The sequence below is a fragment of the Nicotiana tabacum genome, chromosome 19 (assembly GCF_000715075.1).
Source record: "Nicotiana tabacum cultivar K326 chromosome 19, ASM71507v2, whole genome shotgun sequence".
NCBI lineage: Eukaryota > Viridiplantae > Streptophyta > Magnoliopsida > Solanales > Solanaceae > Nicotiana > Nicotiana tabacum.
The window spans coordinates 32,217,367-32,244,651 of record NC_134098.1 but is presented as its reverse complement, the minus strand read 5'-3'; the positions used below and the strand labels follow the sequence as shown (position 1 = coordinate 32,244,651).

Sequence of the window (27,285 nt, the reverse complement as noted above, 5' to 3'; positions counted from 1 at the left end):
ACTGCATAACTGATATGTGGACCGCATATCTGTTGCATACTCGACCAGGCAAGCCCAAGTTTGGAGGACCATTTCGCCGTCCACTTCGCGGCCATGTACATATTTTGCGGTCTAGTCTACGGTCGCAGACACGGCTTGGAGACTGAAACTTTGGGAAATCATACCTGACCCTATTTTTATAAAAAATATATTGCGGGTTATTTTAGAAGGATTCAACGAATGTTTTAGAGAGAGGGAAGTATTTTAGGAGAAAGGAAGAAGCTCCAACCATTTTTCTCATTAATTCCTGCTCAATTTTGAAGATTCAAGGAAAATCACTCACTAGGCCACCACCTATCCGGGTAAGTCCTTGTCCCAAGCTTTCATGCAAGTTTGTTTTGGTTCTAAGTAAGCCAAGGAGTAGGAGATAGGACATGCATGTATCAATAGAGGTGTCATAGAAGTTGTTGAATTATCCGGGATGAATTGTTGGTTGATATTGGTTGTGGGGTGAAGGAAATTCTATGAGAGAACCTTGTAGTCAAATTTGCTTTGATATAATGCCTAACTGAGCTAAAACTATGATCCCCCTTCATAATAATGGTTCAATTTCGTTATCTATATAGATTGAAATTGCTAGGAGTTTTTGAACGTTGTAAACCTAAGAAAAGATCATTGAAGTATTTTGGCTAAACTCTTCTAATAGAATTGGGTTCCATGAGTTCCTTATGAATTATAAGTATGGTTTGACCAAGCTTCTGCCTTTATTCTGCTCAATCGTCACAAATATTTGGATACATCACATGTCTAATTTTTCAACTCAGGTCTTTATTGCTCTTACATATGTGTTATGCCCTCCCTTGGGGGAAATAGTCCAAATATGATCGATTTATCAAATGGGTATGAATTCAATCCATGGATCAATTGAAGTTACTATGCTCTTCTTTGTAAATATTTCCAATGCGTTCCAAGCCCTTATGTATTCATTTAGTTGAAGCAATAATTTTTTGGATGCCATATAAGTATCTTTATATATGCTTCATAATCCATGACAAATGAAAGAATGAAAGTATGAAATATGAAATGCGGCCATCGTACCAAGGATGATGATTTACATGAGAGGCCAAAAGTGCTACCATAAATGAAAGGAAGTATGAAGGGCTATGAAAAGTATATGATCATGTTTATGATAAATGCTTTTGGGAGTATTGTTAGATCATTGATGAGGGTTGGGTCATAAAGGCCCAAGTCTGAAACTACATGTGCCGGTGTAGAGATTGATTGAGGTATAAATTCCTATTATATTATATTGAGGTTATTCCTCTTAATTAAGATGAGTTGATAGCTAGCGAATACCATGTCGACCCACCCGACATTGTGGTGAGACGGCTTAGCTGATCTAGTGGAGATTGGATGCCATGTCGTGCACATGGTGGTGTTGTATTTCTATGTCAATCCTCATACTTTGGGGTGAGATGGCTTACCCAGTTAGGTAGTGATCGGACTTCATGCCATGAGCCTGGTGGTGTATCGGTACTAAGGATCTCACAACCAAAAATGAAAATATTTGCTTGAAGTTTCACTTGTTTTAACTTGACACTTAAATATGATTGGTATGCTCATTGTTTCCATGTTTATCTCCTCATGTTGGCATTCTATTCCATGAGAGTGTATTTTGCTTTACATACTAGTACTATTCCATCTGTACTAACATCTCTTTTGCCGGGAATACTGCATCTGTAATGGATGCAGGTGGTTCCACAGCAAGTGGCATCGATCATTGCTAGCAGTACACCCTCTTCTTAGCTGACTTGGTGAGCCTCACTTCCTATCGGGGCCTTGTGTCTTCTGATCCTTGTACATTATATTTTGAGGTATAGTGTAAGGCCCCATAAACGTTTACCAAGAATTCGAGGTTTTGAGCAAGCTTGCCATAGCACAGACTTGTGCAATTGAAGGAGGGGATTTACAAACACAAAACCATGCCTTTTTCTCTTGGCACGAATGATGGTACGCTAAGGTACCAAGGGTGATTATGTATTCCAAATGTGGACGGTCTTTTGGAAAGAATCTTGACCGAGGCTCACAGTTGCAAGTATTTCGTGCACCCAGGCTCTACGAAAATGTACTATGATCTCAGGGAAGTCTATTGGTTGAATGACATGAAAATTGACGTAGCAGACTTTGTGGCTAGATGCATGAGTTGTCAAAAAGTGAAGGCCGAGCACCAAAAGCCCGGTGGCTTGGCACAAAGTATAGAAATTCCAATGTGGAAGTGGGCGATGATCAATATGGAGGTAGGTCTACCTCGCACACCTCGTAAGTTTGATTTGATTTGGATGATTGTGGACCAGCTCACCAAATCAGCACACTTCTTACCTATTAACGCTACCGACACAACAGAACAATATGCTCAGTTGTATATAAAGAAATTAGTCAAGTTGTATGGCACTCCAGGTTCTATCATCTCATATCGGGGGGCACAATTCACAGCTAATGTTTGGAAGAACTTTCAGCAAGGCTTGGGTAATCAGGTGAATCTTAGTATAACCTTCCATCCACAGACAGACGGACAAGCCGAGCGGACTATTCAGACGCTTGAGGATATGTTGTGTGCTAGTGTTCTTGACTTCAATAGTAGTTGGGTGTAATGACCCGACCAGTTGTTTTACTTTCTAGATCCCTGTTCCCCTAATTAAGAATCCCGTATGTGCTTTTATTATTTTATGACTTGCGAGGATGGTTAGTTCGGGTATGAAAGGGTTCGGGTTGAAATCGAAACACTTAGTTCCTTAATAGTAGCTTAAAATGGTTAAGTTTGACTTGAGTCAACATTTTAAGTAAACGACCTCATAATCGGGATTTTATGGTCCCAATAGATTCATATGATGATTTTGGACTTGGGCGTATGTTCGAATCGGGTTTCGGATCAACCGGGAGCATTTCAGCACTTAATATTGAAAGTTGGCATATTGAAGGTTTTCAAATTCTTTAAGTTTGGTTTGGAGTTGGTTTTGGTTTTATCGAGGTCCGTTTGGGATTCCGAGCCTAGGAATAGTTCCATATGGCGATTTAAGACTTGCACGCAAAATTTTATGTCATTTGGAGTAGTATAAGTATAATTCGACGCGTTCGGAGTAAGTTGAAAAGCTTGAAGTTCATAAATTGATCCAATAGTGTTTTTGGGGTGCGATTCTTAGTATTGATATTGTTTTAAATATTTTGAGAGTTCAAGCAGGTCCGTATTATGGTTATACACTTGTTGGTGCATTTGGACGGGGTCCTGGAGGACTCGTGTGCGTTTCGAATCGCTCGGAGCTAAGTCAAAATGTGTTGGTGTGCTGTTCTAGTTTCCTTATTAGCGAACGCGATGGAACCCACACCATCACGAAGAAGGAATTGGGGCTGGTGTTTTTGTGCTTCGCGTTCGTGAAGGATTTGGACCAGTGGCCTTGCGTTCGCGGAAGAACTATCGCATTCTCATAGAGTCGAGGGCCTGGGCCTGGGCAACCCAGTTGCCTTACGCGTTCGCGAGCAAGGGAACGTGTTAACGATAAGGAGATGGATCGGTGCATCACTTTCGCGAGTGTCCTCTCACGATCGCCAAGAGGAATTTTTCATGGGTTCATCAGTTTTGCCTTCGTGATCACGGGGTCTTGTCCACAATCGCGATGAAGTCACAGATCTGGGCATAATGTTTTAAAAGTCGAGACTTAGGTTTTTTAGTCAATTTCTCTCACTTGTTGGTCGATTTTAGAGCTCTTTGAGGAGAGATTTTTACCTAGCTCTTTGAGGTAAGTAATTTCTACACAATATGAGTTTAATACATGCATTTTGGATAGATTCTTAACATATAAATTGTAGATATTATGGGTTTAGTTGAAAAACCTAGGTTTTGATAAAAATAGGATTAAACCACGAAAATGATAATATAATTAGGTAGAAATTATATATTTGAGTTCGTGAAGTTATGGATAACATTTATCTTCACAAATTTCTAGAATCCGGGCACGTGAGCCCCCGGGTGAATTTTAGGAATCTTCCAATTTGGGTTGTGTAATTACTCTAATAGCTAAATTATGAACTTGTGAGTGTATATTGATTAATTTATATAATATTTGGCTAGCTTCGGATTGTTCGGCACCAAGTTGAGGCTTTAGAGTAAATGTGTTGGCCGGAAAGTGAGCTTTGGGATGAGGTAAGTCTCTTACCTAAGCTTGTAAGATGGAATTTACCCCATAGGTGTTTTAAATTAATATTTGCTTCTAATTGTGGGTGCTACGTACGCAGAAAGTTACGAGAGTCCGTGCGTAGCTACAAATCATGCTTATGTCCAGGTAGTTTTAGGACCCTATCATGAAACTACTTGTATTGTTTGCACACAACATGTTAATTTAAGTGCTTAAATTATATTGAGACTTGATAAAGGATTTGAAAAGACCGAACTTCATTTACTTTAAGTTTTGGCGAGTTACTTGACCGTTGATAGAAATTGTGCCTCTTTTGTGTATTAGTCTTGTGATAACCGTTAAATCGAATGTTCGTAGAGTATCCTCTCTTCTTGTGGAATGGGCCGAATGCCTCAGCAGTATTATAGATGCATCTATGGTTCGTGCCGGTAGACCATCGGCAGTGTACGACCTCAGCATAAATCGTGAGTGATAATGCTTGGAGTCCGATTATACTTGATAATATTTTTATGACTTGAGAAATTATAATTTACTTGATGGTCTGTACACAAAACACACATAAGTATAAAGGGAATAGAAGTTGTGAGAGTCAAGAACACTACCCATTTTCAAATTAAATGAGCAAAGAAATGAGAAAGGTTAGAGCTTCAACAATGGCTCAAATAGCAGCAGCCAAAAGAGAACAGTGAGAACCCCAAATCCGATGCTTTAGAGTTCACAAGAGCCCCGAAAGAGCTTCGAGCAGTGCTTGCACTGGAGGAAGTTAATGAACCAATCACGGTAGCCTTGGCTTTCAGTCAGCCAAGAATAAAATAATTTCAGAGAAACTACAGCATAATAGAACAAGTGAGTGAAAGAGAGCAGTGATTAAGGTTCGTTCTTAGGGGAACTGGGGAGGGGTTTATATAGTGTTCGATTCACTCATATCATGTAATGAAAAATACCAATTACAACGTAGAATAAGGAAATAATCACATGCAGACCCATTCTAAATCAGAATAGGGTAAAATCGGAAAAACCCTAGTTTGACAGGATGTCAAAAATAGCCAAAGATCCCACTAAATCGAACCTATATAACCTTATTTTAAATATATGCAAACAGAATGTCGTCTGGATCTTGAAGATTGAAGTCGATTCTACTTGATTCAGAGTAGTGATACTTGCCAAAATTGGGCAAGTACTAAGTAACATCACGGTTATGCAAGTAAATGGGGTAACACATGTAAGGCAATTAAATCATGGAAAGGTTCCACGGTCTGGTCGGATTAGGCTAAGATTTGAGAGTGAGACGGGCAGAGTTTAGTTTTGTGAGAGATAGGAGAGTGTGAGGGCAGTGAAAATGGGGAAATGGTCTCTAGTGTTTGGGATTAGGTTTATAAGTAAATGGGGTGGATGAATAATGGGTGTTGGATAAGGGGTTTGGATGGTCGAGATTTTAGAAGGGAAAATGGGTCGTTTTTTCGGGTCACGGGTGGGTATAGGGTGTTGGGTTGTTTTGTTTGGGCCTCAGATGGGTTAACTGGTCCAAATTTTAACCTTGTATTAGGCCAAAATTATAAACACACGAAAACTAAACAAATAAATTACAAAATAGTTAACAAAAATCTCATTGCAACAAATAACTACCTAAAAAAGCGCACGTAGGTCTGGCGACTGGCGAAAGGAAATGACTGAGCATGAAAGTCTCGCAAAGCCATTAATGGCTGCTCCGGCCACTGGCCACCCTCTCCTTGAGGCTGGTCAGTCATCCCAACCATCCTTACAGCCCCTCCAAACATCTACGAGCCCAAAAACAATCCAAAACTATGCGCAATTAGTTAAACCTAATGTATTAAATGCGGCCATGCAAACTCCAACCCACGTAACCCTAAAACTAGTGGAATATCTTCATGGAGAGCCCATCATTAAATGGAAGAAGTAGGAGGTTTGACAATCCATTGCTCAACAAGGACTGCAGTTGGCATTGTTGGGCAAATTCTTGTATGGTAAGCCTGTTATTCAAGAGTTACGTAAATCTATTCCTATATAGTGTGAATAAAGGGGTCCTTGCTCTATTGGATTGATTGAGGATAGTCGTGTCCTTATTAAGCTTTCATTAATGGAAGATTACATTCATTTATTATCAAAGCCAGCATTTTATTTGAAGATACAAGATGAGATGTGGCAGATGCGATGTACAAAGTGGAATCCCTGGTGGAAACCTAATGAAGAAGCGCCTGTTGCTATAGCCTGGATTTCTTTTCAGGACCTGCCACCTAATTGTTTTGGCAAAGAATTTGTATTCTCATTGGCAAGTGTAGTTGGGAGGCCCTTACATGTTGACTTGGTTACTCAAAATGGCATAAGACCAAGGTGTGCTAAGGTGAAAGTTGAGGTGAATTTACTGTCAAATTTCCCTCAATCAATCAAAATTGTAGAAGAGAGGGATGAGTCTGTGCCAGAGGAGTCTAAATGGATCAAGATTAGGTTTGATTATATGCCTAAATATTGCAAAGGTTGCAAGAAACAAGGCCATAAGGAAGCTGAGTGTTGGAGCATCAATCCTGAGCTTAGGAAATCTGAAGATCAAGGCAATGACAAGGTGAAGGAGAAGTAATATATTGGTACTGCAACTAACTCAACTAAGGTACTTTCCAGTGGTAAAGTTTTGGGGAAGCCAGTGGTAAATCAGGCTAGGCAGGAGTGCATGCAAGCAATGAGTAACAAGTATCAACGTGTTAACAAAGGTCATATCATTGATACTACAAAGGAGAAGGAGATTGACAATGGAAAGGGGAAGAACAAAGTTGAGGCAGTGTCAACAAAAAACTAGTTTGATGCACTCGAAGTTGAGGAAATTGATCAACCAACGCTGAGGATTACTGATGGCAAGGGTGATAATAATAGCAAGGTACAACAGAAGAAGCAACAATGAATTGATGCTAAAAAAGTTCAGGAGAAGGAGTAGGTGATAAATAAGGAAAATTCCAGCTCCATTCCTAAGGATGCTGGAAATACTTCAGCGGCTATGGAAAGAGTTCCTAATCCTAGTAATACAAGGAATAGGATGGAGAAAAGTGTTGAAGTTGTGAATGGAAATCCAGGTGGAAATAGGAGCCCTAATCCTAGTGCTACTGGGATTAAGGATTCAACCACAAAGGAAAGGATGGTAGACTTGGTTCAAAGGAGCTTCGGTGCACGCAAGGAAGCTCTTAACGTTACTCTAAACCATTCATGCCAGGAGATACCTTCTCAGACTTTTGTGGAATCACCTAGGTCAACTGAGCTACTAGAGGGGAAAGACAACTACGGAGTGATGAAGTGCAAGAGTTTGAGGACAATTCTGTACTAAATACAAGTATAAGAGTAGATGATCATAGGGGCAACACACAGCTAGAACAAGCAAACAAAGGAAATAGTATGTCTACAGCAAACCTAGTTCCGTAGAAATTAGGGTTGAGAATTTTTAGGAGAAAAATTATGAGCGATCAATACAACCAATTGGAGCTGATACAGGAACACAAGAAAAGCCTAGAAACACTGGAGGATCAAACATAGCTTCCACAGGGAAGAAGGATCGCAATGGAGCAGTAAACCCTAGAAAAACTACTTAGGTTTTGGACAATTCTAGGGGTGATCCGGTGGTGGTTTTGGTCAAGGAGAAGGTTGGCAATGTTAATGTTGATGCCTTAGAGGATACAGTGAGGTCAAATCAAAGAGCAGCTGATGGCAAGACCTTTGATCATAATGGAATAGTAAAAATTGGGAAACTGTCTATAGTGAACCCAAATCTGGGTAGTGTCTATGAACCACAATTTAGGATGATGCAGGAGGTAGTAGGAGCTTTGGAGCAGCATGATAAGGTGAATGAAGATCGGGCTATTATAATAAAGGATTCTGGAGCTTTAGAGCCAATGCCAATGGCTTGTGCATCAGCCACTGATCAGATTATGCAGCTTCAGGTTAATGTACCTTTGAAGTCACTATTGCACACATTACATGACTTAGTCACACATAATGTGGTGCCTGTGGATATGGCTTTCATAGAGCAACAACAAATGGAGGAGGAAGGAGATGATGAGTCAATTGATGGGAATTTCAAGCAAGTAGTAAGGGATGCTGATTTGTCCCCTAGAACTAGTGCAAAAGGAGATAAGAAGACAAAGAAGCAGACTCAGATTAAAGAACCACTTCAACCTCTAAGAATCATGCCTTAGAGGGCATCTTCACAAACAAAATAATGATCAAGACCTTGATTTGAAATATTAGGTCTGTCAATACTCAGTAGGCCTTCCCTAGGGTGATCAATATGCAAAGGGAGCACAATTTCTTTGTCATTGCTTTGATGGAGCCATTTCAGAAAAAATGTTACATACAAAGATATAGGAAAAGATTAGATATGGAGTCTACCTTTTCAAATGTGAATGGGAAGATATGGTTATTTTTTGATGATGTGGTGGAGTGGGAATTGGTTGCAGAAACTGAACAACAGGTGACTGTTAAAGTAATTCACCATGACATTGGACAACATTCATGATGACCTTTGTGTATGCAAAGTGTACATCTTTAGAGAGATTGGAGTTGTGGGATAACCTATACTATATGAAAAGTGATATGGAACTTCCTTGGTTAGTAGGAGGGGACTTGAATGTGGTGCTACATGAATATGAAAAGATAGGGGGGTTACCAATTCATCCTCCTGAATATGAGAATTTTGCATTCTGTGTCAATTCTTGTGGGCTGTTTGATCAAGGTTATAAAGGAAGTCCTTTTACATGGTGGAATGGAAGGCCTAATGTTAAGTGTATATTCAAGAGATTGGATAGGATATTTGTTAATTTGCCATTCCAAAATATGCTACCTACAATTGAAGTGGAACATTTGATTATGATAGGCTCGGATCATGCTCCATTGCTTATGACTTGTGGGGAGCAAACTACAAGCTTTGTCAAGCCTTTTAGATTCTTGAATTTCTGGATAAAGCATGCTACATTCAAGGAGGTGGTGAAGCAGAATTGGGAAGCGGATTTCATTGGAGATCCATTTCTAATGTTCAAGCATAAACTGAAGAAAGTGAATGAAGCCTTACCTAAATGGAGCAAGGACACCTTTGGAGACATTTTCAAGCAGTTGGCTATCCTAGAAGACATTGTAAAGTCAAGGAAATGTTGTTTGAGGAGGCGCCAACTATTGAGAACAGAATAATTCTTCAAAAAGACTAGGAAGAATTAAAGAAATACTTGAGTATAGAGGAGCAATACTGGAAGTAAAAATCTAGGATGACATGGTTTGCTGAGGGTAATAGGAACACCAATTTCTTTTACAAGTATGTCAATGGCAAAAGGAAGAAGTTGCAACTGAAAAGGATCCAGAATGGAGATGGCAATTGGTTAGAAGAGCAAGAAGAAATGACCAATGATGCAGTTGAATTTTATCAAAGAAATTTCACTAATAAAGGTGATCCCATGGATTTTTAAATGCTTGAGAATGTACCTTCTATGGTAACTTTGGAGCAAAATTTGGAATTATGCAAATTTCCAAACCTAGAGGAAGTCAAGGCTGCAATATTTAAGCTAAGTGGAGATAGTGCCAGTGTTCTTGATGGATTTACTGGACTATTTTATCAGGAATGTTGGGATGTAATTGGCTATGACATACATAATATAGTACTTCATTTCACTTGTGGTGATGCTTTGCCTAAGTCTATAACTCATACTAATTTGGTATTGATACCAAAAAAGCCTAGAGTGTAGACTTTCTCAGAATTAAGACCTATAAGTTTGAGTAATTTCATCAATAAGGTACTGTCCATAGTTCTACAAAATAGATTGGACAAATTCCTGCCTTCTTTAATATCATCCAACCAGTTTGGATTTGTGAAAGGGAGGAGTATATTTGAGAATATTCTACTCACTCAGGAGATTTGATAACGACAAGGTCGGGAATCCAAACTAGAGTAAGAATTTGAAAAGTAAATGCGGAAGCAATAACAATAAGGAATTGAGCAACTAGAACTAAATGGCAGAAAATAAAGGTTATGGGAAAATTCAAGGAAAGAATTCCAAGAACTTTCAAGAACGCAAGTTCTATAGCCTTGACAAGATCAAAGCAACAACGTCTTGATTTATTGAAGAAATCAAATGCCTTTATTTAAAAGCAAATCAAAATAATAGATTCGGATCTTGACCGCTTTACGAGTAACTTGAGACAATAATTAATAACTAGTATTAATCGCCTTCTAAGAATACCACAAAGGAATCAAAGATATCACAATAGAGAAGTAATCTTACTACCTTGAACTATGAACTAGTAAAAGTTGAAAGATAAATCTCAAACCACAAGTAACAAAGGTTCAAAAGAACTCTCAAAGTATGATATACTTAATCAATAATGAAGTGTCCCAATGAATGAGAACAACTTCTTATTTATAGGAGTACTAAGGCACAAAAAGTCCTTAAAATTAGGTAGGGTGGTTGCTAAGGCATAAAAAGTCATTACAGTTAGGTAGGGTGATTGCTAAGGAGTAAGAAAAGTCATTACAATTAGGTGGGGGTGGCCAAATCCCTTTGGGACAGATTTGGACCTTAAAACTACTAGATTGGGCCATTGATTTGGACTCCAATTGGGCTCCCTTTGAAACACCCCCTTTTGGACCTTTTTTAAGCTCATTTTGAGCCCCTTTGGTGGACTTCAAGGGCTGATTTGGTGGCCCAATCTTCCTCCTCTTGGACTTCAATTTGGATCACAAAATAATTGTAAAACTTGGATAATTCATCTACTTTGGGCTTGAGCTCTTCCTCTACAATTAAAAGCTTCTTTATTTTTTATTGAAGTCCAGCAACCTTAGAGTGCAACTGTTTAGCTTGAGATCTTGTAAATGGCCTTGGAGCTTCCAAAACTCTATCCTTGTCCTTGATGCTATCATTCCCCTCTTCTTGAAAAGAATTCATCCCCGAATTCGATCCTACATCAAACAAAGACAAGTCAGCAACATTGAATGTAGCACTTACTTGGAACTCACCAGGTAGGTCCAGCTTGTAAGCATTGTCTCCAATCCTTTCAAGGACTTGAAATGGGCCATATCCTCTAGGGTGCAACTTTGACTTCCTTTTGGAGGGAAATCTCTCCTTTCTAAAGTGAACCCAAACTAAATCTCCAGGTTTAAAAATTACTTATTTTCGACCCTTATTCTTTCTCAAGGCAGTTTGCTCATTTTTCTTCTCAATTGCAAGCCTTGTTTGTTCATGAATATTTTTCATCATCTCAGCCTTTGTCCTACCATCAAGATTAACAATATCATTAGTAGGTAATGGTAATAAATCAAGGGGAGTGAAGGGATTAAAACCATAAACAACCTCAAAAGGAGACATACCTGTAGAAGAATGGATTATTCTATTATAAGCAAATTCAATCATAGGTAAGTGAGCCTCCCAAGAAGTTAATTTACCTTTCAAAACCGCCCTCAACATGTTTCCTAAGGTTCTATTAACTACTTCAGTTTGTCCATCAGTTTGTGGGTGACAAGAAGTAGAAAACAACAATTTAGTGCCTAACTTCCCCCAAAATACACGCCAAAAGTGGCTCAAAAACTTAGCATCCCTATCACTAACAATAGTTCTAGGTATACCACGCAATTTGACAACTTCTTTTACAAAAAGATCAGCAACATGTGAAGCATCATTAGTCTTTAAACAAGGAATAAAATGAGCCATTTTGGAGAACCTATCTACCACAACATATATACATCCTTACCATACCTTGTTCTAGGCAAACCTAACACAAAATCCATAGAAATATCAATCCAAGGTGAAGTAGGAACAGGTAGTGGCGTGTAAAGACCATGTGGTAACACTTTAGATTTAGCTTGTTTACATTCCAAACACTGTGCACACATTCTTTCAACATCTTTTCTCATTCCAGGCCGAAAGAAATTTTCAGCAAGTATGTCTAGCGTCTTTGGGACTCCAAAGTGACCCATAAGCCCTCCACAATGTGCTTCCCTTACAAATACTTCACGTAAAGAGCAATTAGGGATACACAACTTATTTTCCTTAAAGAGAAACCCATCTTGTAGGTTAAACCTCTCAAAAGGACCCAACTTACAATCTACAAAAATCTTGCCAAAATCAACATCATTAGCATAAAGTCTCTTGATTTGATCAAAACCCATCAATTTAGAAGTCAGGGTAGAAACTAAGACATACCTTCTTGAAAGTGCATCCGCAACAACATTCTCTTTCCCTTGTTTGTAAGAAATTACATAAGGAAAAGTTTCAATAAATTCAACCCACTTAGCATGCCTTCTACTAAGCTTACCTTGACTCTTCAAGTATTTCAAGGATTCATGGTCAGTTTTAATGACAAACTCTCTTGGCCACAAGTAATATTGCCATATGGCTAAAGCCCTTACCAAAGCATATAGCTCTTTGTCATAAGAGGAATAGTTCAATGTGGTTCCACTCAACTTCTCACTAAAGTAGGCAATAGGTTTAGAATCTTGCATCAAAACAACACCTATTCCTTTGCAAGAAGCATCACATTCAATTTCAAAAGATTTAGAAAAATTAGGCAATTGTAACAATGGAGCAGAACATAACTTTTCTTTTAACAAGTTAAAAGCATCATCTTGTTCTTTTCCCCATGTAAAAATCTTATCCTTTTTAATAACTTCAGTTAAAGGAGAAGCAATGGTACTAAAGTCTCTCACAAACCTCCTATAAAAACTAGCAAGTCCATGAAAACTCATAACTTCAATTACACTCTTAGATTTTGGCCATTCTTTTATTGCTTTAATTTTCTCTTCATCGACCTCAACTCCTTTAGAACTAACCACAAAACCCAAGAAAATCACACGATCCACACAAAAAGTACACTTTTTAAGATTAGCAAATAAGAGTTGCTTTCTAAGAACTTCAAAAACTTATTTTAGGTGTTCTACATGCTCTTCTAAAGTGTTAGAAAAGATCAAGATATCATCGAAGTACACCACAATAAATTTTCCATGAAAATCCTTAAAGATATGATTCATTAATCTCATGAAAGTGCTAGGTGCATTAGTCAAGCCAAAAGACATAACTAACCACTCATAAAGCCCATATTTGGTCTTAAAAGCAGTTTTCCATTTATCTCCAGGATTCATTCGAATCTGATGGTAACCACTTTTTAGATCAATTTTAGAAAAGATTTTGGATCCATGTAATTGATCCAACATGTCATCAAGACGAGGAATAGGATGGCGATACTTTACCATTATCTTGTTGATTTCTCTACAATCCACGCACATCCTCCAAGTTCCATCCTTTTTGGGTACCAATAGGACAGGAACAGAGCAAGGACTCATGCTCTCTCTCATAAAGCCTTTCTCAAGCAGCTCCTCAACTTGCCTTTGAAGCTCTTTTGTCTCTTCTGGATTACTCCTATAAGCAGGCCTATTTGGGATTTGTGATCCAGGCACGAAATCAATTTGATGCTCAATGCCATATAAAGGTGGCAATCCATTAGGAATATCTTCAAGAAAGACATCTTCAAAATCCTGCAAAAGAGAAGAAATACTACTTGGCAAAGAAGAAGTTAGTAACTCAGAATTAATCAAAACTTCTTTGTAAGTAAGTAGTATTATGGGCAACCCCTCTTTTCTTGCATTTAAACACTCTTTGGCTTTTATATAAAAACTCTCTTTTTTATTTCCTTAGCCTCTTTCCTCTCACCAAGACTTTCTATTTTTTCATTCAAGCCCCTTTTTATCTCTTCTTCTCAAATTGTTGCCCTCTCTCTCTTTCTCTCGGCCATCTCTCTTTTTTTCCAACTCTTGGCCTCCTTTCTTTTCTTTTTCCTCAAGCTCACTTTTAATCCCTCCCCTTGGTTTTCCCATTGTTTCCCTTAATCTCTTTTGATCTTCAAACACTTGAGAAGGAGATAAAGGTGCAAGAGTAAATAAATTTGTTGCCATTTAGCTCAAGAGAATATCTATTCTTCCTTCCATCATAAAAAACATTCCTATCATATTGCCAAGGACGAACCGGTAAGTTATGACAAGCTTGCATACAGACTATGTCACAAAGAATATCATCCTCATATCTACCAACATTGAATGAAATCACGCATTGTTTGTTTACTTTTAGTTCACCACTATCATTTAACCATTGGAGTCTATAGGGAATAGGGTGTTTCATGCATGCAAGTCCCAATTTTTCCATAAAGTATGAACTCACCACATTAGCACAACTACCACTATCAATGATCATGGAACAAGTTTTCCCCTTTATTCCACACCTAGTATGGAATATATTCTCCCTTTGTTCTTCACTATTGCTTCCCAAATTAATAGTCATAATCCTCCTAACTACCCCAGTCATGCCATCATTAGGTAGTTATATATCATCATCATTACTCATATCTCCCTCTTCTTCTCCCTCAATTTTTTTTTATTATATCCTCCATCTTCTCTAAGAATGATGTTTCTTCTACTTGGACATTCATGCATCATATGTCCCCTTCCTTTACATTTATGACACTGAATAGAACTGGAAGGTGTAAAAGGTTTAGGGTTAAAGGTTTTACCTCCCTCTTTGTTCTCAAATTTACCTTTATCCTTGTCTTCTTGAGGTCTAGAAGAACTCTTCATCTCTTGATTCGACCATGGCTTCTTGGAGATGGTGTTTGACCGACCTTTCCATGAGCTAGCTTGCTTTCTTTTATTTTGATTTTCTACCTTTACAGACAAATCAACTAACTCATCTATTGTTACATATTGTTGTAATTCTACTACATCAGCTATTTCCTTATTTAAACCATTTAAAAACCTAGCCATTGTAGCCTCTTCTTCCTCCATACAATTAGCTTGGATCATAGCCATATCCATAGCCTTAAAGTACTCATCCACAGATATGGACCCTTGCTTTAATGTTTGAAGGCGTTGTTTGTAGCTCTCTTTGAAAGTGTGATGGTATGAATCTCTTTCTCATCACCCTCTTCATCTCAGCCCAAGTAGCAATTGGTGCTTGTCCTTCTTGCAATCTGTCCCTAGTAAGCTTTTTCCACCAAATAGCAGCATAGTCAGAAAACTCAACAATAGCGAGTTTAACCTTCTTACCCTCAGAGTAGTTGTGGCAGTCAAATATGGCTTCAACCTTTCTCTCCCAATCAAGGTACAAGTCTGGATCCCTTGTTCCCTTGAAAGATGGCATCTTCATCTTTATACTACATATATTATCATCTTCTACTCTACCTTTTTGTCCCCTCCTATCTCTTCCCATCCTATCAAAATCGATATCATTAAAATCATCTATTAGGTTTTTTTGATTTACAATGGGAGCAAGGGGTACATTTCTCCTAGCTTGGGGCCTAACATTATTTTCCCTTCTAAGTTCAGCTATTGTATCATTTTGCTCAGCAATGGTGTCCCTCATCTCTTGGAGTTGCAAATTCCACCTTTCGAATTGTTGACGCATAGCTTGCAAGGTAAAATCATTTCTTGCTTTGATTTTGGCTTCTTGAAGAACCCTTCATTCATCATCACTACCTGTATGTGACATCTTAAATAATTAAACTATATCAGAAAATTGATTTTTTCCTCAATTGTTCTCACACACACTTTGCCTTTTTTTCTCTCTCGAAATAACCTTTGAACGAAATACTTTGTAGATTTATAGTTAAATCCAACTCGTATAAAGTTCTTAGTAATAAAATATAGAATTTTGGGGAACAAATGAAAGAAGAACCAAATCCTAGAACTATTAGGCTTGGTTGAAACAAGGCACGAACAAAAAGGAAATGATTATATATTTAGATTAGAAAGAGTAAGAAAATTGAATTTTTCTCTTATCTTTGAAATCTGGGATCCCCTCTTCTTGTTTCCTTTGATAGTTTTTGGAAACAAATTAGATACAAAAGAAAGTTCCTAGAGAGCAAGCAATTTTTTTAAAAAAATTGATTTTCGTATTTTTTTGTTTTTTTTTAACTTTTTTTTTCGCTCTTAGTATTCAAGAAATTCCCAGAATTATCAAGAACGAAACCTTGATAGAACCGCTCTGATACCACTTGATAACGACAAGGTCGGGAATCCAAACTAGAGTAAGAATTTGAAAAGTAAATGCGAAAACAATAACAATAAGGAATTGAGCAACTAGAACTAAATGGCAAAAAATAAAGGATATGGGAAAATTCAAGGAAAGAATTCCAAGAACTTCCAAGAACGCAAGTTCTATAGCCTTGACAAGATCAAAGCAACAACGTCTTGATTTATTGAAGAAATCAAACGCCTTTACTTAAAAGCAAATCAAAACAATAGATTCGGATCTTGACCGCTTTACGAGTAACTTGAGACAACAATTAATAACTAGTATTAATCGCCTTCTAAGAATACCACAAAGGAATCAAAGATATCACAATAGAGAAGTAATCTTACTACCTTGAACTATGAACTAGTAAAGGTTGAAAGATAAATCTCAAAGCACAAGTAACAAAGGTTCAAAAGAACTCTCAAAGTATGATATACTTAATCAATAATGAAGTGTCCCAATGAATGAGAACAACTTCTTATTTATAGGAGTACTAAGGCACAAAAAGTTCTTAAAATTAGGTAGGGTGGTTGCTAAAGCATAAAAAGTTATTACAATTAGGTGGGGGGTGGCCAAATCCCTTTGGGGCAGATTTGGACCTTAAAACTACTAGTTTGGGCCATTGATTTGGACTCCAATTGGGCTCCCTTTGAAACACCCCCTTTTGGACCTCTTTTAAGCTCATTTTGAGCCCCTTTGGTAGACTTCAAGGGCTGATTTGGTGGCCCAATCTTCCTCCTCTTGGACTTCAATTTGGATCACTAAATAATTATAAAACTTGAATAATTCATCTACTTTGGGCTTGAGCTCTTCCTCTACAATTAAAAGTTTCTTTATTTGCCATTGAAGTCCAACAACCTTAGAGTGCAACTCTTTAGCTTGAGATCTTGTAAATGGCCTTGGAGCTTCCAAAACTCTATCCTTGTCCTTGATGCTATCAAGATTGTTACTGACATAAGATTGAGAGGCAAGCCTACCAATGTTGTCATAAAGATGAATATGACTAAGGCATATGATAGGGTTTCATGGAAGTTTTTGCTACATGTATTGAGGAAAATGGGATTTGCTGAACACTTTATTAACATGATATGGAGTCTACTATCTAATAATTGTATTCTATATTAGTGAACGGCCAGTCTTCAGGGTTCTTCAAATCTTCTAGAGGTGTGAAGCAAGGAGATCCATTGTCTCCTGCCTTGTTCTTCTTATCTGTTGACGTGCTATATAGATCTTTAAACAAGATGTTTGAGGACAAATTATTTGTAGGATTTGGGATGCCAAAGTGGACTGATCCATTAAATCATCTTGCATATGCTGATGACACCATCATTTTTGCATCAGCACATCCAGAATCCTTGAAGAAGATCATGGCAGTATTGAATGATTATGAGAAGACTTTGGGGCAGTTGATCGACAAAGCAAAAAGCTCATAATATATGTATTTTAGGGTAGCGAATGCATTGTTCCAAACAGTTGGTGATATCATAGGATTCTCTAGAGCTGCATTTCTTTTTACATATCTTGGGTGCCTTGTATTCTATATAAGGAGAAGAAAGAATTATTATGATGATCTCATTAAGAAAGTGAAGGCAAAGTTACATTCATGGAAAGGAAAGTTGCTATCTTTTGGAGGCAAGGCTACCTTGATAAGTAGTGTTCTTCAGAATATGTCTATTCCCATGCTATCAGTATTGGATCGACCTAAGAACATTATTGACCATTTGCACAAAATATTTGCAAGATTCTTTTGGAGCACAAAGGAGGAAGGGAGAAGCAGGCACTGGGCATCTTGGCAAAATTTGTGTCTTCCAAAGGAGGAGGGAGGGCTAGGTTTCATATCCTTATTTGATGTGTCCAAGGCACAATTTGCAAAATTATGGTGGGGATTTAGGACCACAAAGTCTATGTAGTCAAATTTCATGTGGAACAAATACTGTAAAAGGAATTGACTATATTGGTACAATTTAGGAAAGGATCACATGTTTGGAAGCAAATGTTGAATACTAGACAAGAAGTGGAGCATGAGATCAGGTGGGAGATGAAGTCAGAAATCACTAATGTTTGGCATGAAAAATGGACAGGTCTAGGAGCTTTATATCACGTAGTACCTCCAGATTTTCAAATTAATGAGGAGATGGAACAAGTTAATGAATTGAGGCAAGAAGATGGATGGGATGAGGAGCTGATAGACCATACATTTCCAGAAGAAATTGTGGATCACATAAAACAACAGGTACTGTTTGAAGGCAGTGATGGATTCTGGGATAGACCTTGGTGGAAACCTACTTCTTCAGGAAGAATTACTGTGAGCAGTGCTTGGCAATTGGTGAGGCATAGGGAAAATCAAAATCCAAAATTCAAGAACTTATGGATCAAGGGCTTACAATTCAAGATATCATTCTTCCTATGGAGATTATGGAGGTTGAAACTGATCACTGATGACATATGGAAAAGGCAAGGCTACATATATATGTCCAGGTGTTGGTGTTGTCAAAACCCTCAGGAGGAATCATTTGATCACCTGTTCTTGACAGGAACTACAGCTACTAGGGTTTGGAGAACATTTCTAGGTGCAGCTGGAATCACTGTTCCATTGATTCAAGTGAAAAATATAATTAGGGCATGGTGGAATGCTGATTGTTGTCCAAAATTGAAACCACTATATCAGGTAGCTCCAACAATTATAACTTGAAAATTATGGAAGATGAGAAATACCAACAGGAATGGGGGATCAGTTTCAGTTCATAGGGTTATCCATGAGATCAACAAGACACTACATTTTTTGGCAAAGACTAGGTACAATTAGCTGCCTTGTATGCCTTTCCTTTGGCCAGATATAATCACATATCTAGAGGCTTACAAGCCTATTATTGTGACCAAAAGAGTAGCATGGCAATTTCCATACAATGGTTGGTACATGTGTAATACATGTGGGGCTTCAAGAGACAACCCTAGTCCTAGTGCTACAGGTTTTTGTGTGAGGGATAGCGTAGGAGATTTGGTGTATGCTAGGGCACAACAACTGGAGGAAACTACTAATATAGTGGTTGAAGCTAAGGCAATCAGAGATGGACTGCATTACTATATGGAGCATGACCTACATCCCCTTATACTAGAAACTGATTCACCTGGGATAAAGAAGATCATAGAAGGAGAATGGGATCCTCCATGGTGCATTATGGCAGAGGTTAATAGGATTAAGCAGATGAAGGAGGAGTTCAATGTGATATTCCAACATGTTTAAAGGGAGGGAAACACTGTGGCAGATTTATTAGCTAACCTTGTTTTCTCTTTTGCATGTACAATTCAGTTTCATTCCTTCTTTGAACTGCCTAGTGCAGTGAGGAGACTGATTAACATGGATAAATCACAAATTCCTAATCTAAGGGTTAGGATAGCCAAAAGAAAAGCACCAGATTGATGGCTAGGTATGTTAATAAAATGTCTACTCTACTTATTGTCTAGTTGGTATTTGGTTCTATATATTACTAGGTCACTTTCCAGTGGTATTAGCATGGTATCATGCTCAATCTGGTAGTGAAATAAGGGTGTATGGAATAATTCATAAAAGAAGGCAGTTGGTTTTTATACAAATGGGATCACAAGGTGTCTTAATCTTTACTCCAAAATTGCAACTACTAACACTGATTTCAGAAGATACAAATGGTACAGCCCTACAGGAATCCAGCTATTGTTTGTTGTTTTCGATTGATGGCCTAGGAGTTGTTATGGAATTTTCCAGTGGTATTGACATGTTTACATGCCCAACCTAGAGATGATATGGTAGTACTTGGGACTGGTTTGTAATGCAGGCAATAGGCAACTGGCTCTATGGTAGCATTAGTATTCTAGGCGATGGTATGACACTTTTCAATGGTATTGGCATGTCCACATGCCCATTTTGGAAGTGTTATGGCAATGCCTGGAGCTCGTTTGATATGCAGGTCCTGACATGCTACACTTTGAAGGCCAGAAAAGTAAAATGCAAGCTCATCTTCATTGCAATCACATGGTACTTGAGTGAAATGTGAAGATGGATGATCAAAACAATGAGGCTCACCTACATATCTTATGCATATTGCATAGATGCTTGGACTGTCCCAGAAGTTGTTGGTGTTGATTGGACATTCACATTTGCCTTGTCCTTTGGAACGCAAAACTTGGCACCTAATGAGAGTGTTAGAGGTGCTACATTGAGTTTTTGCACATGGATTGTTGATACACACACCACCTTATGTTGGGAGTTGCCCAGTATTATCTGTGTAATAGCTAGAATTTATAGCTTTCTTAGTTTTAGATTAGCTGTTTTCATCTTCGAGATTGGACAAATTGTAAACATTGGATTCTAGTTTTTGGACTATTATTTGTATATTAGCCACTAGGCAGCCATCCCAGTGGTATATTTTCTTAAAAATAATAAAAAATATAATTTATGAAATTAACAATTTTAAAACAGTAGAGTATAAATACAAAAATGCTTTTTTGACCTAAATGGCATATTAAATATAATTATTATAGAATATAAGCTATTATTGTAAATAATATGTAAAATGATATAAAAATGCAAATGTAATTGTTTGAACTGATGTAAAATACAATAAAATAATTTGATAACTCATAAATAATTTTAAATAAATATTTATCAATTAAAATGCTAAAAAAATTAGAAATGCTTATGATATGAATAAATTATTTGTTTAAAACTTCTATGATAGTAATTTGAAAAACAAATATTATGAAGATAATCCTCTCATACTTCCTTCATCTTCAACCTCTCTAGGTCTGCAACTCGAGTATCACCCCCTCGACCATCATCAGGCATATCATCATCATCAACTGGGATAGGTGATGCGGGGGCATGTGAGGAAGAAGGCTCTGAATCTTGGCTATCCTCTTCCGAACCCTCAGAAGAGCTAGTTGGGGAGGAAGGCTCATCTCTGAGCTGAAGTCTTCTTTGTAGAGATTGTGCATTGGGTTGCCCTTGCACATAATTTCCTTCTGAGGCTTCCCTACACGGGAGATATTCAGTGGATTTTGCAGGCTCTGGGACTCTCCCAGCAGTGGGCTCCTTTGTTATGGTTCTTTGTGCAACAAGTGGTAGGGTACCCCTACCACGGCCTCGGGAGGGTTCACCCCTCCTTTTGGAAGTATCACCGCGACCACAAGATTGCACTATTGTCTGCAATTCATAGAAACAGGATTCAGTTAAGTCCACATCACAGTGTAAAACATCTGCAAACAGTTGAAGGAAAAATAGAAGCAGGGTTAAGAAGTGCGGTCTGCACAATAGTGAGTGTGACCGCACAATTTTGAAGTGCGGTCGCAACCCTGGTTCTGCAGTTCACATAATTTCTTGTGCGACCGCACAATTGAAGTGCAGACCGCACAATTGAAGTGTGGACTGCACAATTAAAGTGTGGACCGCACAATTTTGAGTGAGGCCGCACAATTCCAGTCTCAAACTAGCAAATCTTTGATATTAGAGAATGGGTCAATTTGCGGCCGCACACAGAATTCTGCGACCGCAGTCCAATTTCTGCGGACCGCATAATTTTCTATGCAGTCCGCACATTCAACTCACATCAACTACCTTACACGATGGATCTATGGACCGCACAATTTCTTGTACGGCCGCACAATTCAAATATTTACGGCCGTTACTCAGGGTGTCTAACTTCTACGCAAATATTGGACAAGGCAAAGCTAATTAAACATGATAACTAGTCTACTCATCCCTCATTAACAAGCATGAAGTTGCCCACATGAAATTAAGCCCACGTGTTCTTTAATTTTATGATCAGGGCTCAAAATAACCAACTAAATATGAACAAAAATTAAGAAAATTGAAAAACATCTAAGGATGAATTTAACATAACAGTAACGAAGTGATGCAAGGAAGAGATTAAGATGATGAAATAAAATGATGAATTTGATTTTGATGAAACTACTGTGCTCTTGCCTCTTGTGAATATGCGGAGTGTGTAAAGTGTGAAAAGTGTTAGGAGGGACTATTTATAGGTTGCCCAAGTTAGGGCAAAATTTAAAGCTGAGTGCGGCCGCATAATTTTGTGTGTGGTCCGCACTCTTTACCTGATACAACTTCCCTTCAGTGAACATATGCGGTCCGCACAATATTGAGTGTGGTTGCAGAATTTGTGCGGACCGCGCAATTTCTTGTACGGCCGCAGATTGGCTATGTTTTCTGTCAAACAAAGTTCAAAGATAGTGCATTTTTGGGCCTCCAGTTGTACAGCCGCACAATGAATTGTGTGACCATAGGTTCCTTTCTTCTGTGGCATGCAAAATTTTACGGTCCGCACAATTAATGTGTGGTTCGCACTTTTTCAACTCTTAGCCATTTGTTTTCTGGGCACAATCACTACCAAGCACACTCTTTCCTGCATCCACTTCAAAACCCGTTAGTACAAAATAAGACCTATCTAAAGAAGAAGAAGAAATAAAAAGCAAAAGACACATAGGTTGCCTCCCAAGAAGCGCCTGATTTAACGTCGCGGCACGACACATATTATCAATCACTTGAAATGATGAACCGCTACAACGTGGCCATCATCAACGTTTCTAAGATAGTACTTCACCCAGTGCCCATTGACCCTAAACACCTCATCATTTTTAGTTTTCAAGTCCAAAGAACCAAAGGGGGTTACATTCACAACCTCAAATAGGCCATTCCATCTAGACTTCAACTTGCCCGGAAACATTCGCAGCCGAGAGTTGAATAATAACACAAGATCACCTTCTTTGAACTCCTTGTTTCGAATGTAATTATCATGGAGGTACTTAATATTCTTCTTGTATAGGGACGAGCTTGTGTAGGCATTGTACCAGAATGCATCCAGCTCATTCGATTGTGCCACCCTTGAGTTTGCGGCGATATCCCACTCAAGGTTCAACTACTTCAAAGCCCACATGGCCTTATGCTCAAGTTACACTGCAAGTCGTCCTATAGGCCCATAAAGAATCATCAAGTTTCTTCGACCAATCCGCCCGGTTGGCATTCACTGTATTTAACAAAATACTCTTGATCACCCGGTTGAGGACTTCCACTTGTCTTCTTGCTTTAGGGTGATAGGGGGTCGAGACTTTGTGAGTGACACCATACTTGATGAGTAAGGTATCAAAGGCCTTGTTTCAAAAATGTGAACCCCCATCACTTATGATATCCCTTGCGGCACCAAATCTTGTAAATATGCTCTTCTTCAAAAATGCCACCACACACCTCACTTCATTTTTGGGCAAAGCAACGGCCTAAACCCATTTGGACACATAATCAACCGCGACTAAGATGTAGGTGTTTCCACAAGAGCTCACAAACGGTTCTATGAAATCAATGCCCCACACATCAAAAGTGTCAATTTCAAAGATGGTGGTGAGGGGCATCTCATTTTTTTTTGAAATTCCATCGGCCCTTTGACATTCATCACAACGCTTAACTAGATCACTAGCGTCCTTATAGAGAGTAGGCCAATAGAATCCACAACTCAACACTTTTGCCGCCATTCTAGCTCCACCATGGTGACCACCATATGGTGAAGAGTGGCAAGCCTCAAGAATTTTCACGTGTTCCTCCTCCGGCACATATCTTCGAATCACACCATCGGTACGAATCCGGAAGAGGTACTGTTTATCCCAATAATAGTCAAGGCAATCCCGTTTGAGCTTCTTCCTTTGGTTTGAAGAGAACTCATTCGGTACAATGCCACTCACAAGATAACTTTTTAAGTCAGCAAACCATGGCATCTAGGTCATTGAAATGGCTAAACGTTGCTCGTCGGGTAAGGAATCATTGATCTCAAGGCCTTCAAGTGGGCTTCCCTCCTCCTCCAATCGAGACAAGTGGTCCGCCACTTGATTTTCACTACCTTTGCGGTCTTGGATCTCTAGATCGAACTCTTGAAATAAAAGCACCACCCGCATTAACCTCGCCTTTGAATCCTTCTTGCTTATTAAGTACTGAAGTGTCACATGATCGGTGTGGACAAACACATTTGTACCCATCAGTTATAAATTAATGTTTAAAACATGTCATGGAATGGTAATGCAGGGAAATTTACTATAAAAATATATTATAAAATATACTAATTTACAAGCCTATGTGGAAGATATGAGGGCAAAATTGAGTATCAACAACTGCCCCTCTTAACCCGAGAATGATGAAATAATTGTCGGGTAAATAAATCGAGATGATAATCAATTTTGTCCGAATAAGTGAGAATAGGGGTATGAGATGTTAAAAAAATATGGAGGTTGAACCCTAGTTCTTGAACTGCCTACGTATCCCTGGTTTTACGGGAATCAGGCCGCTTGTTGTTCTGGATCCAAAGGCGAATGAGACTAATGGAGCTATTGTGGAAAGATGATATACTTTAAAGAATGATTTTCTTTAGATATGACAGTGTCATGAATAGTTGATACTTTAGGTAAAGAGTACAAATGGCAATAATGCGAAAAATAATCATTACAGATGCATATGGCAATGCAATTGAGGACGGTTACGAAAAAGAAAGCGATCAATTGCTGGTTGGCGGTTACATTGTGACACTCAAGGAATATGAACGTTTGACGGGAACATGAGCGAGGATTTCTCCCATTTGGAGAACGGATACCTTCCGAGTTACCTGCAAAACTTAAAAATACAACCTATGCGGAAACATATATATAATAGTATCAATATCATTACTGTGAGTGCGGAAAATTAAACATAATGCAAATTCCCTTCGGACCATCAAAATTGTCTTTGGACAATAGGGATGATGTCCTTAGACCATGACGTCCTGGGCCATGAAGCGTATGATAAAGGGATTCTCGGGCCATGAAATGGTGTCCTTGGGCTCTGAGGATGGTGCCGTTGGACTAGGACGCCTTTGAATAATCATATGAATCTTTGAGATCCTTAGGCCATGGGATGGTGTCCTCGGGCCATGACAATGGTGCTTTTGGACCATGACACCTTTGGATAATTTGGCAATATTTCAGCCCATGAAATGCAAGGATGTGGCGATTTGACTGTTCGACAAAAGGAATAGGCAGTGCTTACCATATGCAGATGAAGAAGGCAAGGTTTATCCTTATACAGGAATGAAGGAAGGCAGTGCTTAGCCTTATGTAAGATGAGGGCAGCGCTTAGCCTTATGCGATAATGGAGGCAGAGCTTAGCCGCATGCAGAAATGATGGCAGTGCTTATCCCTATGCAAGTGATGAGGGCAGTGCTTAGCCAAATGCAGAGATGGAGGTAGTGCTTAGTCCTATGCAAGTGATGAGGGCAGTGATCAGCCCTATACAGAGATGGAGGCAGTGCTTAGCCTCATGCGAGTAAAGAGGGCAGTTCTTAGCCCTATACAGAGAAAGAAAATGGTTAGCCTTATGCAACGATTGAGGCAGAGTTTAGCCTCATGCAATGTAATGAGGCCAGTGCTTGGCCCTATGCAGAGAAAGGTAACGCTTAGCCTTATGCAATGATGGAGATGGTTTTGAGCCTCATGAAATGTAATGAGGGAAGAGCTTAGCCCTATTCAGAGAAAGGCAATGTTTAGCCTTATACAATGATGGAGGCAGAGATTAGCCTCATACAATATAATGAGTGCAGTGCTTAGCCCTATGCAGAGAAAGGCAATGCTAAGCCTTATGCAATGATGGAGGCAGAGCTTAGCCTCATGCAATGAAATGAGGGTGGTGCTTAGCCCTGTGCAGAGAAAGGCAATTCTTAGCCTTGTACAATGATGGAGGCAGAGCTTAGCCTAATGTGATGTAATGAGGGCAGTTCTTAGCCCTATGCAGGTGCGGAGGAAGTGTTTAGCCTCAAATAAATACGAGAAAGAAAAGAAATTCTTAGATTGACATATTCGGGCTTGGTAGAATCTGTCTATATGAAAATAGCGGTCTCGTCGTATATCTTTTGTGGATACTCCCGAGAATGTTGCATTTGTTATTCCTGCATTCAAAGGAAAATTTCATGTCGGGGGAAGGTTGGTTCGTGCTTTTGATCCCTCGTTCTCTCCTTGCTTCTAGCTTGATGCTTCTCGTCCTTGAGCTAGCCTGGGTATCATTTGGCTATGAAAAAATGGAGTTTTGGAAATAGGCATTTTGCAATTAGTTAGTTGTAAGAAATGCAATTATTTAAAATACGTGATAATGCATGAAAATAGATAGTCCTGTCGAGTCACAGGTTGTGACACATTTTGAAACATTACAATGTCCTTGTCCTGAATGGAATTTTGAGGACTTCCTCAAAATTCTGCCCAGTTCTGACGAATTCTTTCGGCGACCCTTGACGTGATAACATTAAATCTGACAAAGCTCAAAACCTTACCCTAGTTTCTGACCATGGAGGGGAATGAAGATTTTATTATAATATGATCGAACCCACAGGGCTGCCTACCTATCCCCTCTTAAACGGGAATCAACTCAAGTGTAATTCATGTTACATCAAGAACAAAGTGCAAATACAATCTCAAACATAATATCTCTTGACGGCGTCCGAATTTATAGGTTTTGGCCATATCTCTTAATCAATTGCTTCTAGTATGAGTGCTCCTCCTATCAGCACTCGGTGGACCATGTAAAGACCTTGCTAGTTGGGTGAGAATTTACCTATTGCCTCATCCTAATATGGGAAGATCCGCTTCAGAACCAGTTATCCCTGTGTGAATTGTCTTAGTCTAACCTTCTTGTTGAAGCCTTTGCAATTCTATTCTGGTATAGTTGGTCGTGACATACCGCATTCATTCTATTACTGTCAACGAGAGAAATTGCTCATATCGGCTTTGCACCCATCCTGCATCACTAAGCTCAGCTTCCTATATGATCTGTAGGGAAGGAATTTCCAGCTCCGCGGGTATACCAGCTTTGGTACCATAGACCAATAAGTAAGGAGTTCCCCCAATTGACGTTCGGACCGTGGTGTGGTATCAGAGCAGAGCAAAGGGTAACTTCTCGCACCACTATTTGTAGTTGTGTACCATCTTCCTTAGTATGTTCTTGTCATTTTTGTTGGTAGGTTCTACGGCTCTATTCATCTGAGGCCTATATACGGTAGAATTCAGGTGTTTGATCTTGAATG

General features: G+C 38.8%; 2 protein-coding genes across 2 annotated transcripts; both read left to right on the top strand.

The window, feature by feature from the left end:
- The first annotated feature begins 8,684 nt into the window (after positions 1-8,684).
- LOC142173428 (uncharacterized) lies at positions 8,685-9,353 on the top strand. The gene has a single exon (XM_075239015.1). The coding sequence runs from the start codon at positions 8,685-8,687 to the stop codon at positions 9,351-9,353; it is 669 nt and encodes a 222-aa protein (XP_075095116.1).
- A 9,669-nt stretch (positions 9,354-19,022) lies between these two features.
- LOC107826004 (uncharacterized) lies at positions 19,023-19,628 on the top strand. The gene is made up of 2 exons (XM_016652934.2): positions 19,023-19,430; positions 19,518-19,628. Exons 1-2 carry the CDS (start codon positions 19,023-19,025, stop codon positions 19,626-19,628), a joined length of 519 nt encoding a protein of 172 aa, XP_016508420.2.
- The last annotated feature ends 7,657 nt before the right edge of the window (positions 19,629-27,285 follow it).

Bases quoted from the DNA above. Each gene is read 5' to 3' on its own strand.
- LOC142173428 (XM_075239015.1), top strand. From the start codon at position 8,685: ATGACCTTTGTGTATGCAAAGTGTACATCTTTAGAGAGATTGGAGTTG.
- LOC107826004 (XM_016652934.2), top strand. From the start codon at position 19,023: ATGCCTTTCCTTTGGCCAGATATAATCACATATCTAGAGGCTTACAAG. The intron at 19,431-19,517 runs GTGATATTCCAA...TGTACAATTCAG, and splicing joins AGATGAAGGAGGAGTTCAAT to TTTCATTCCTTCTTTGAACT.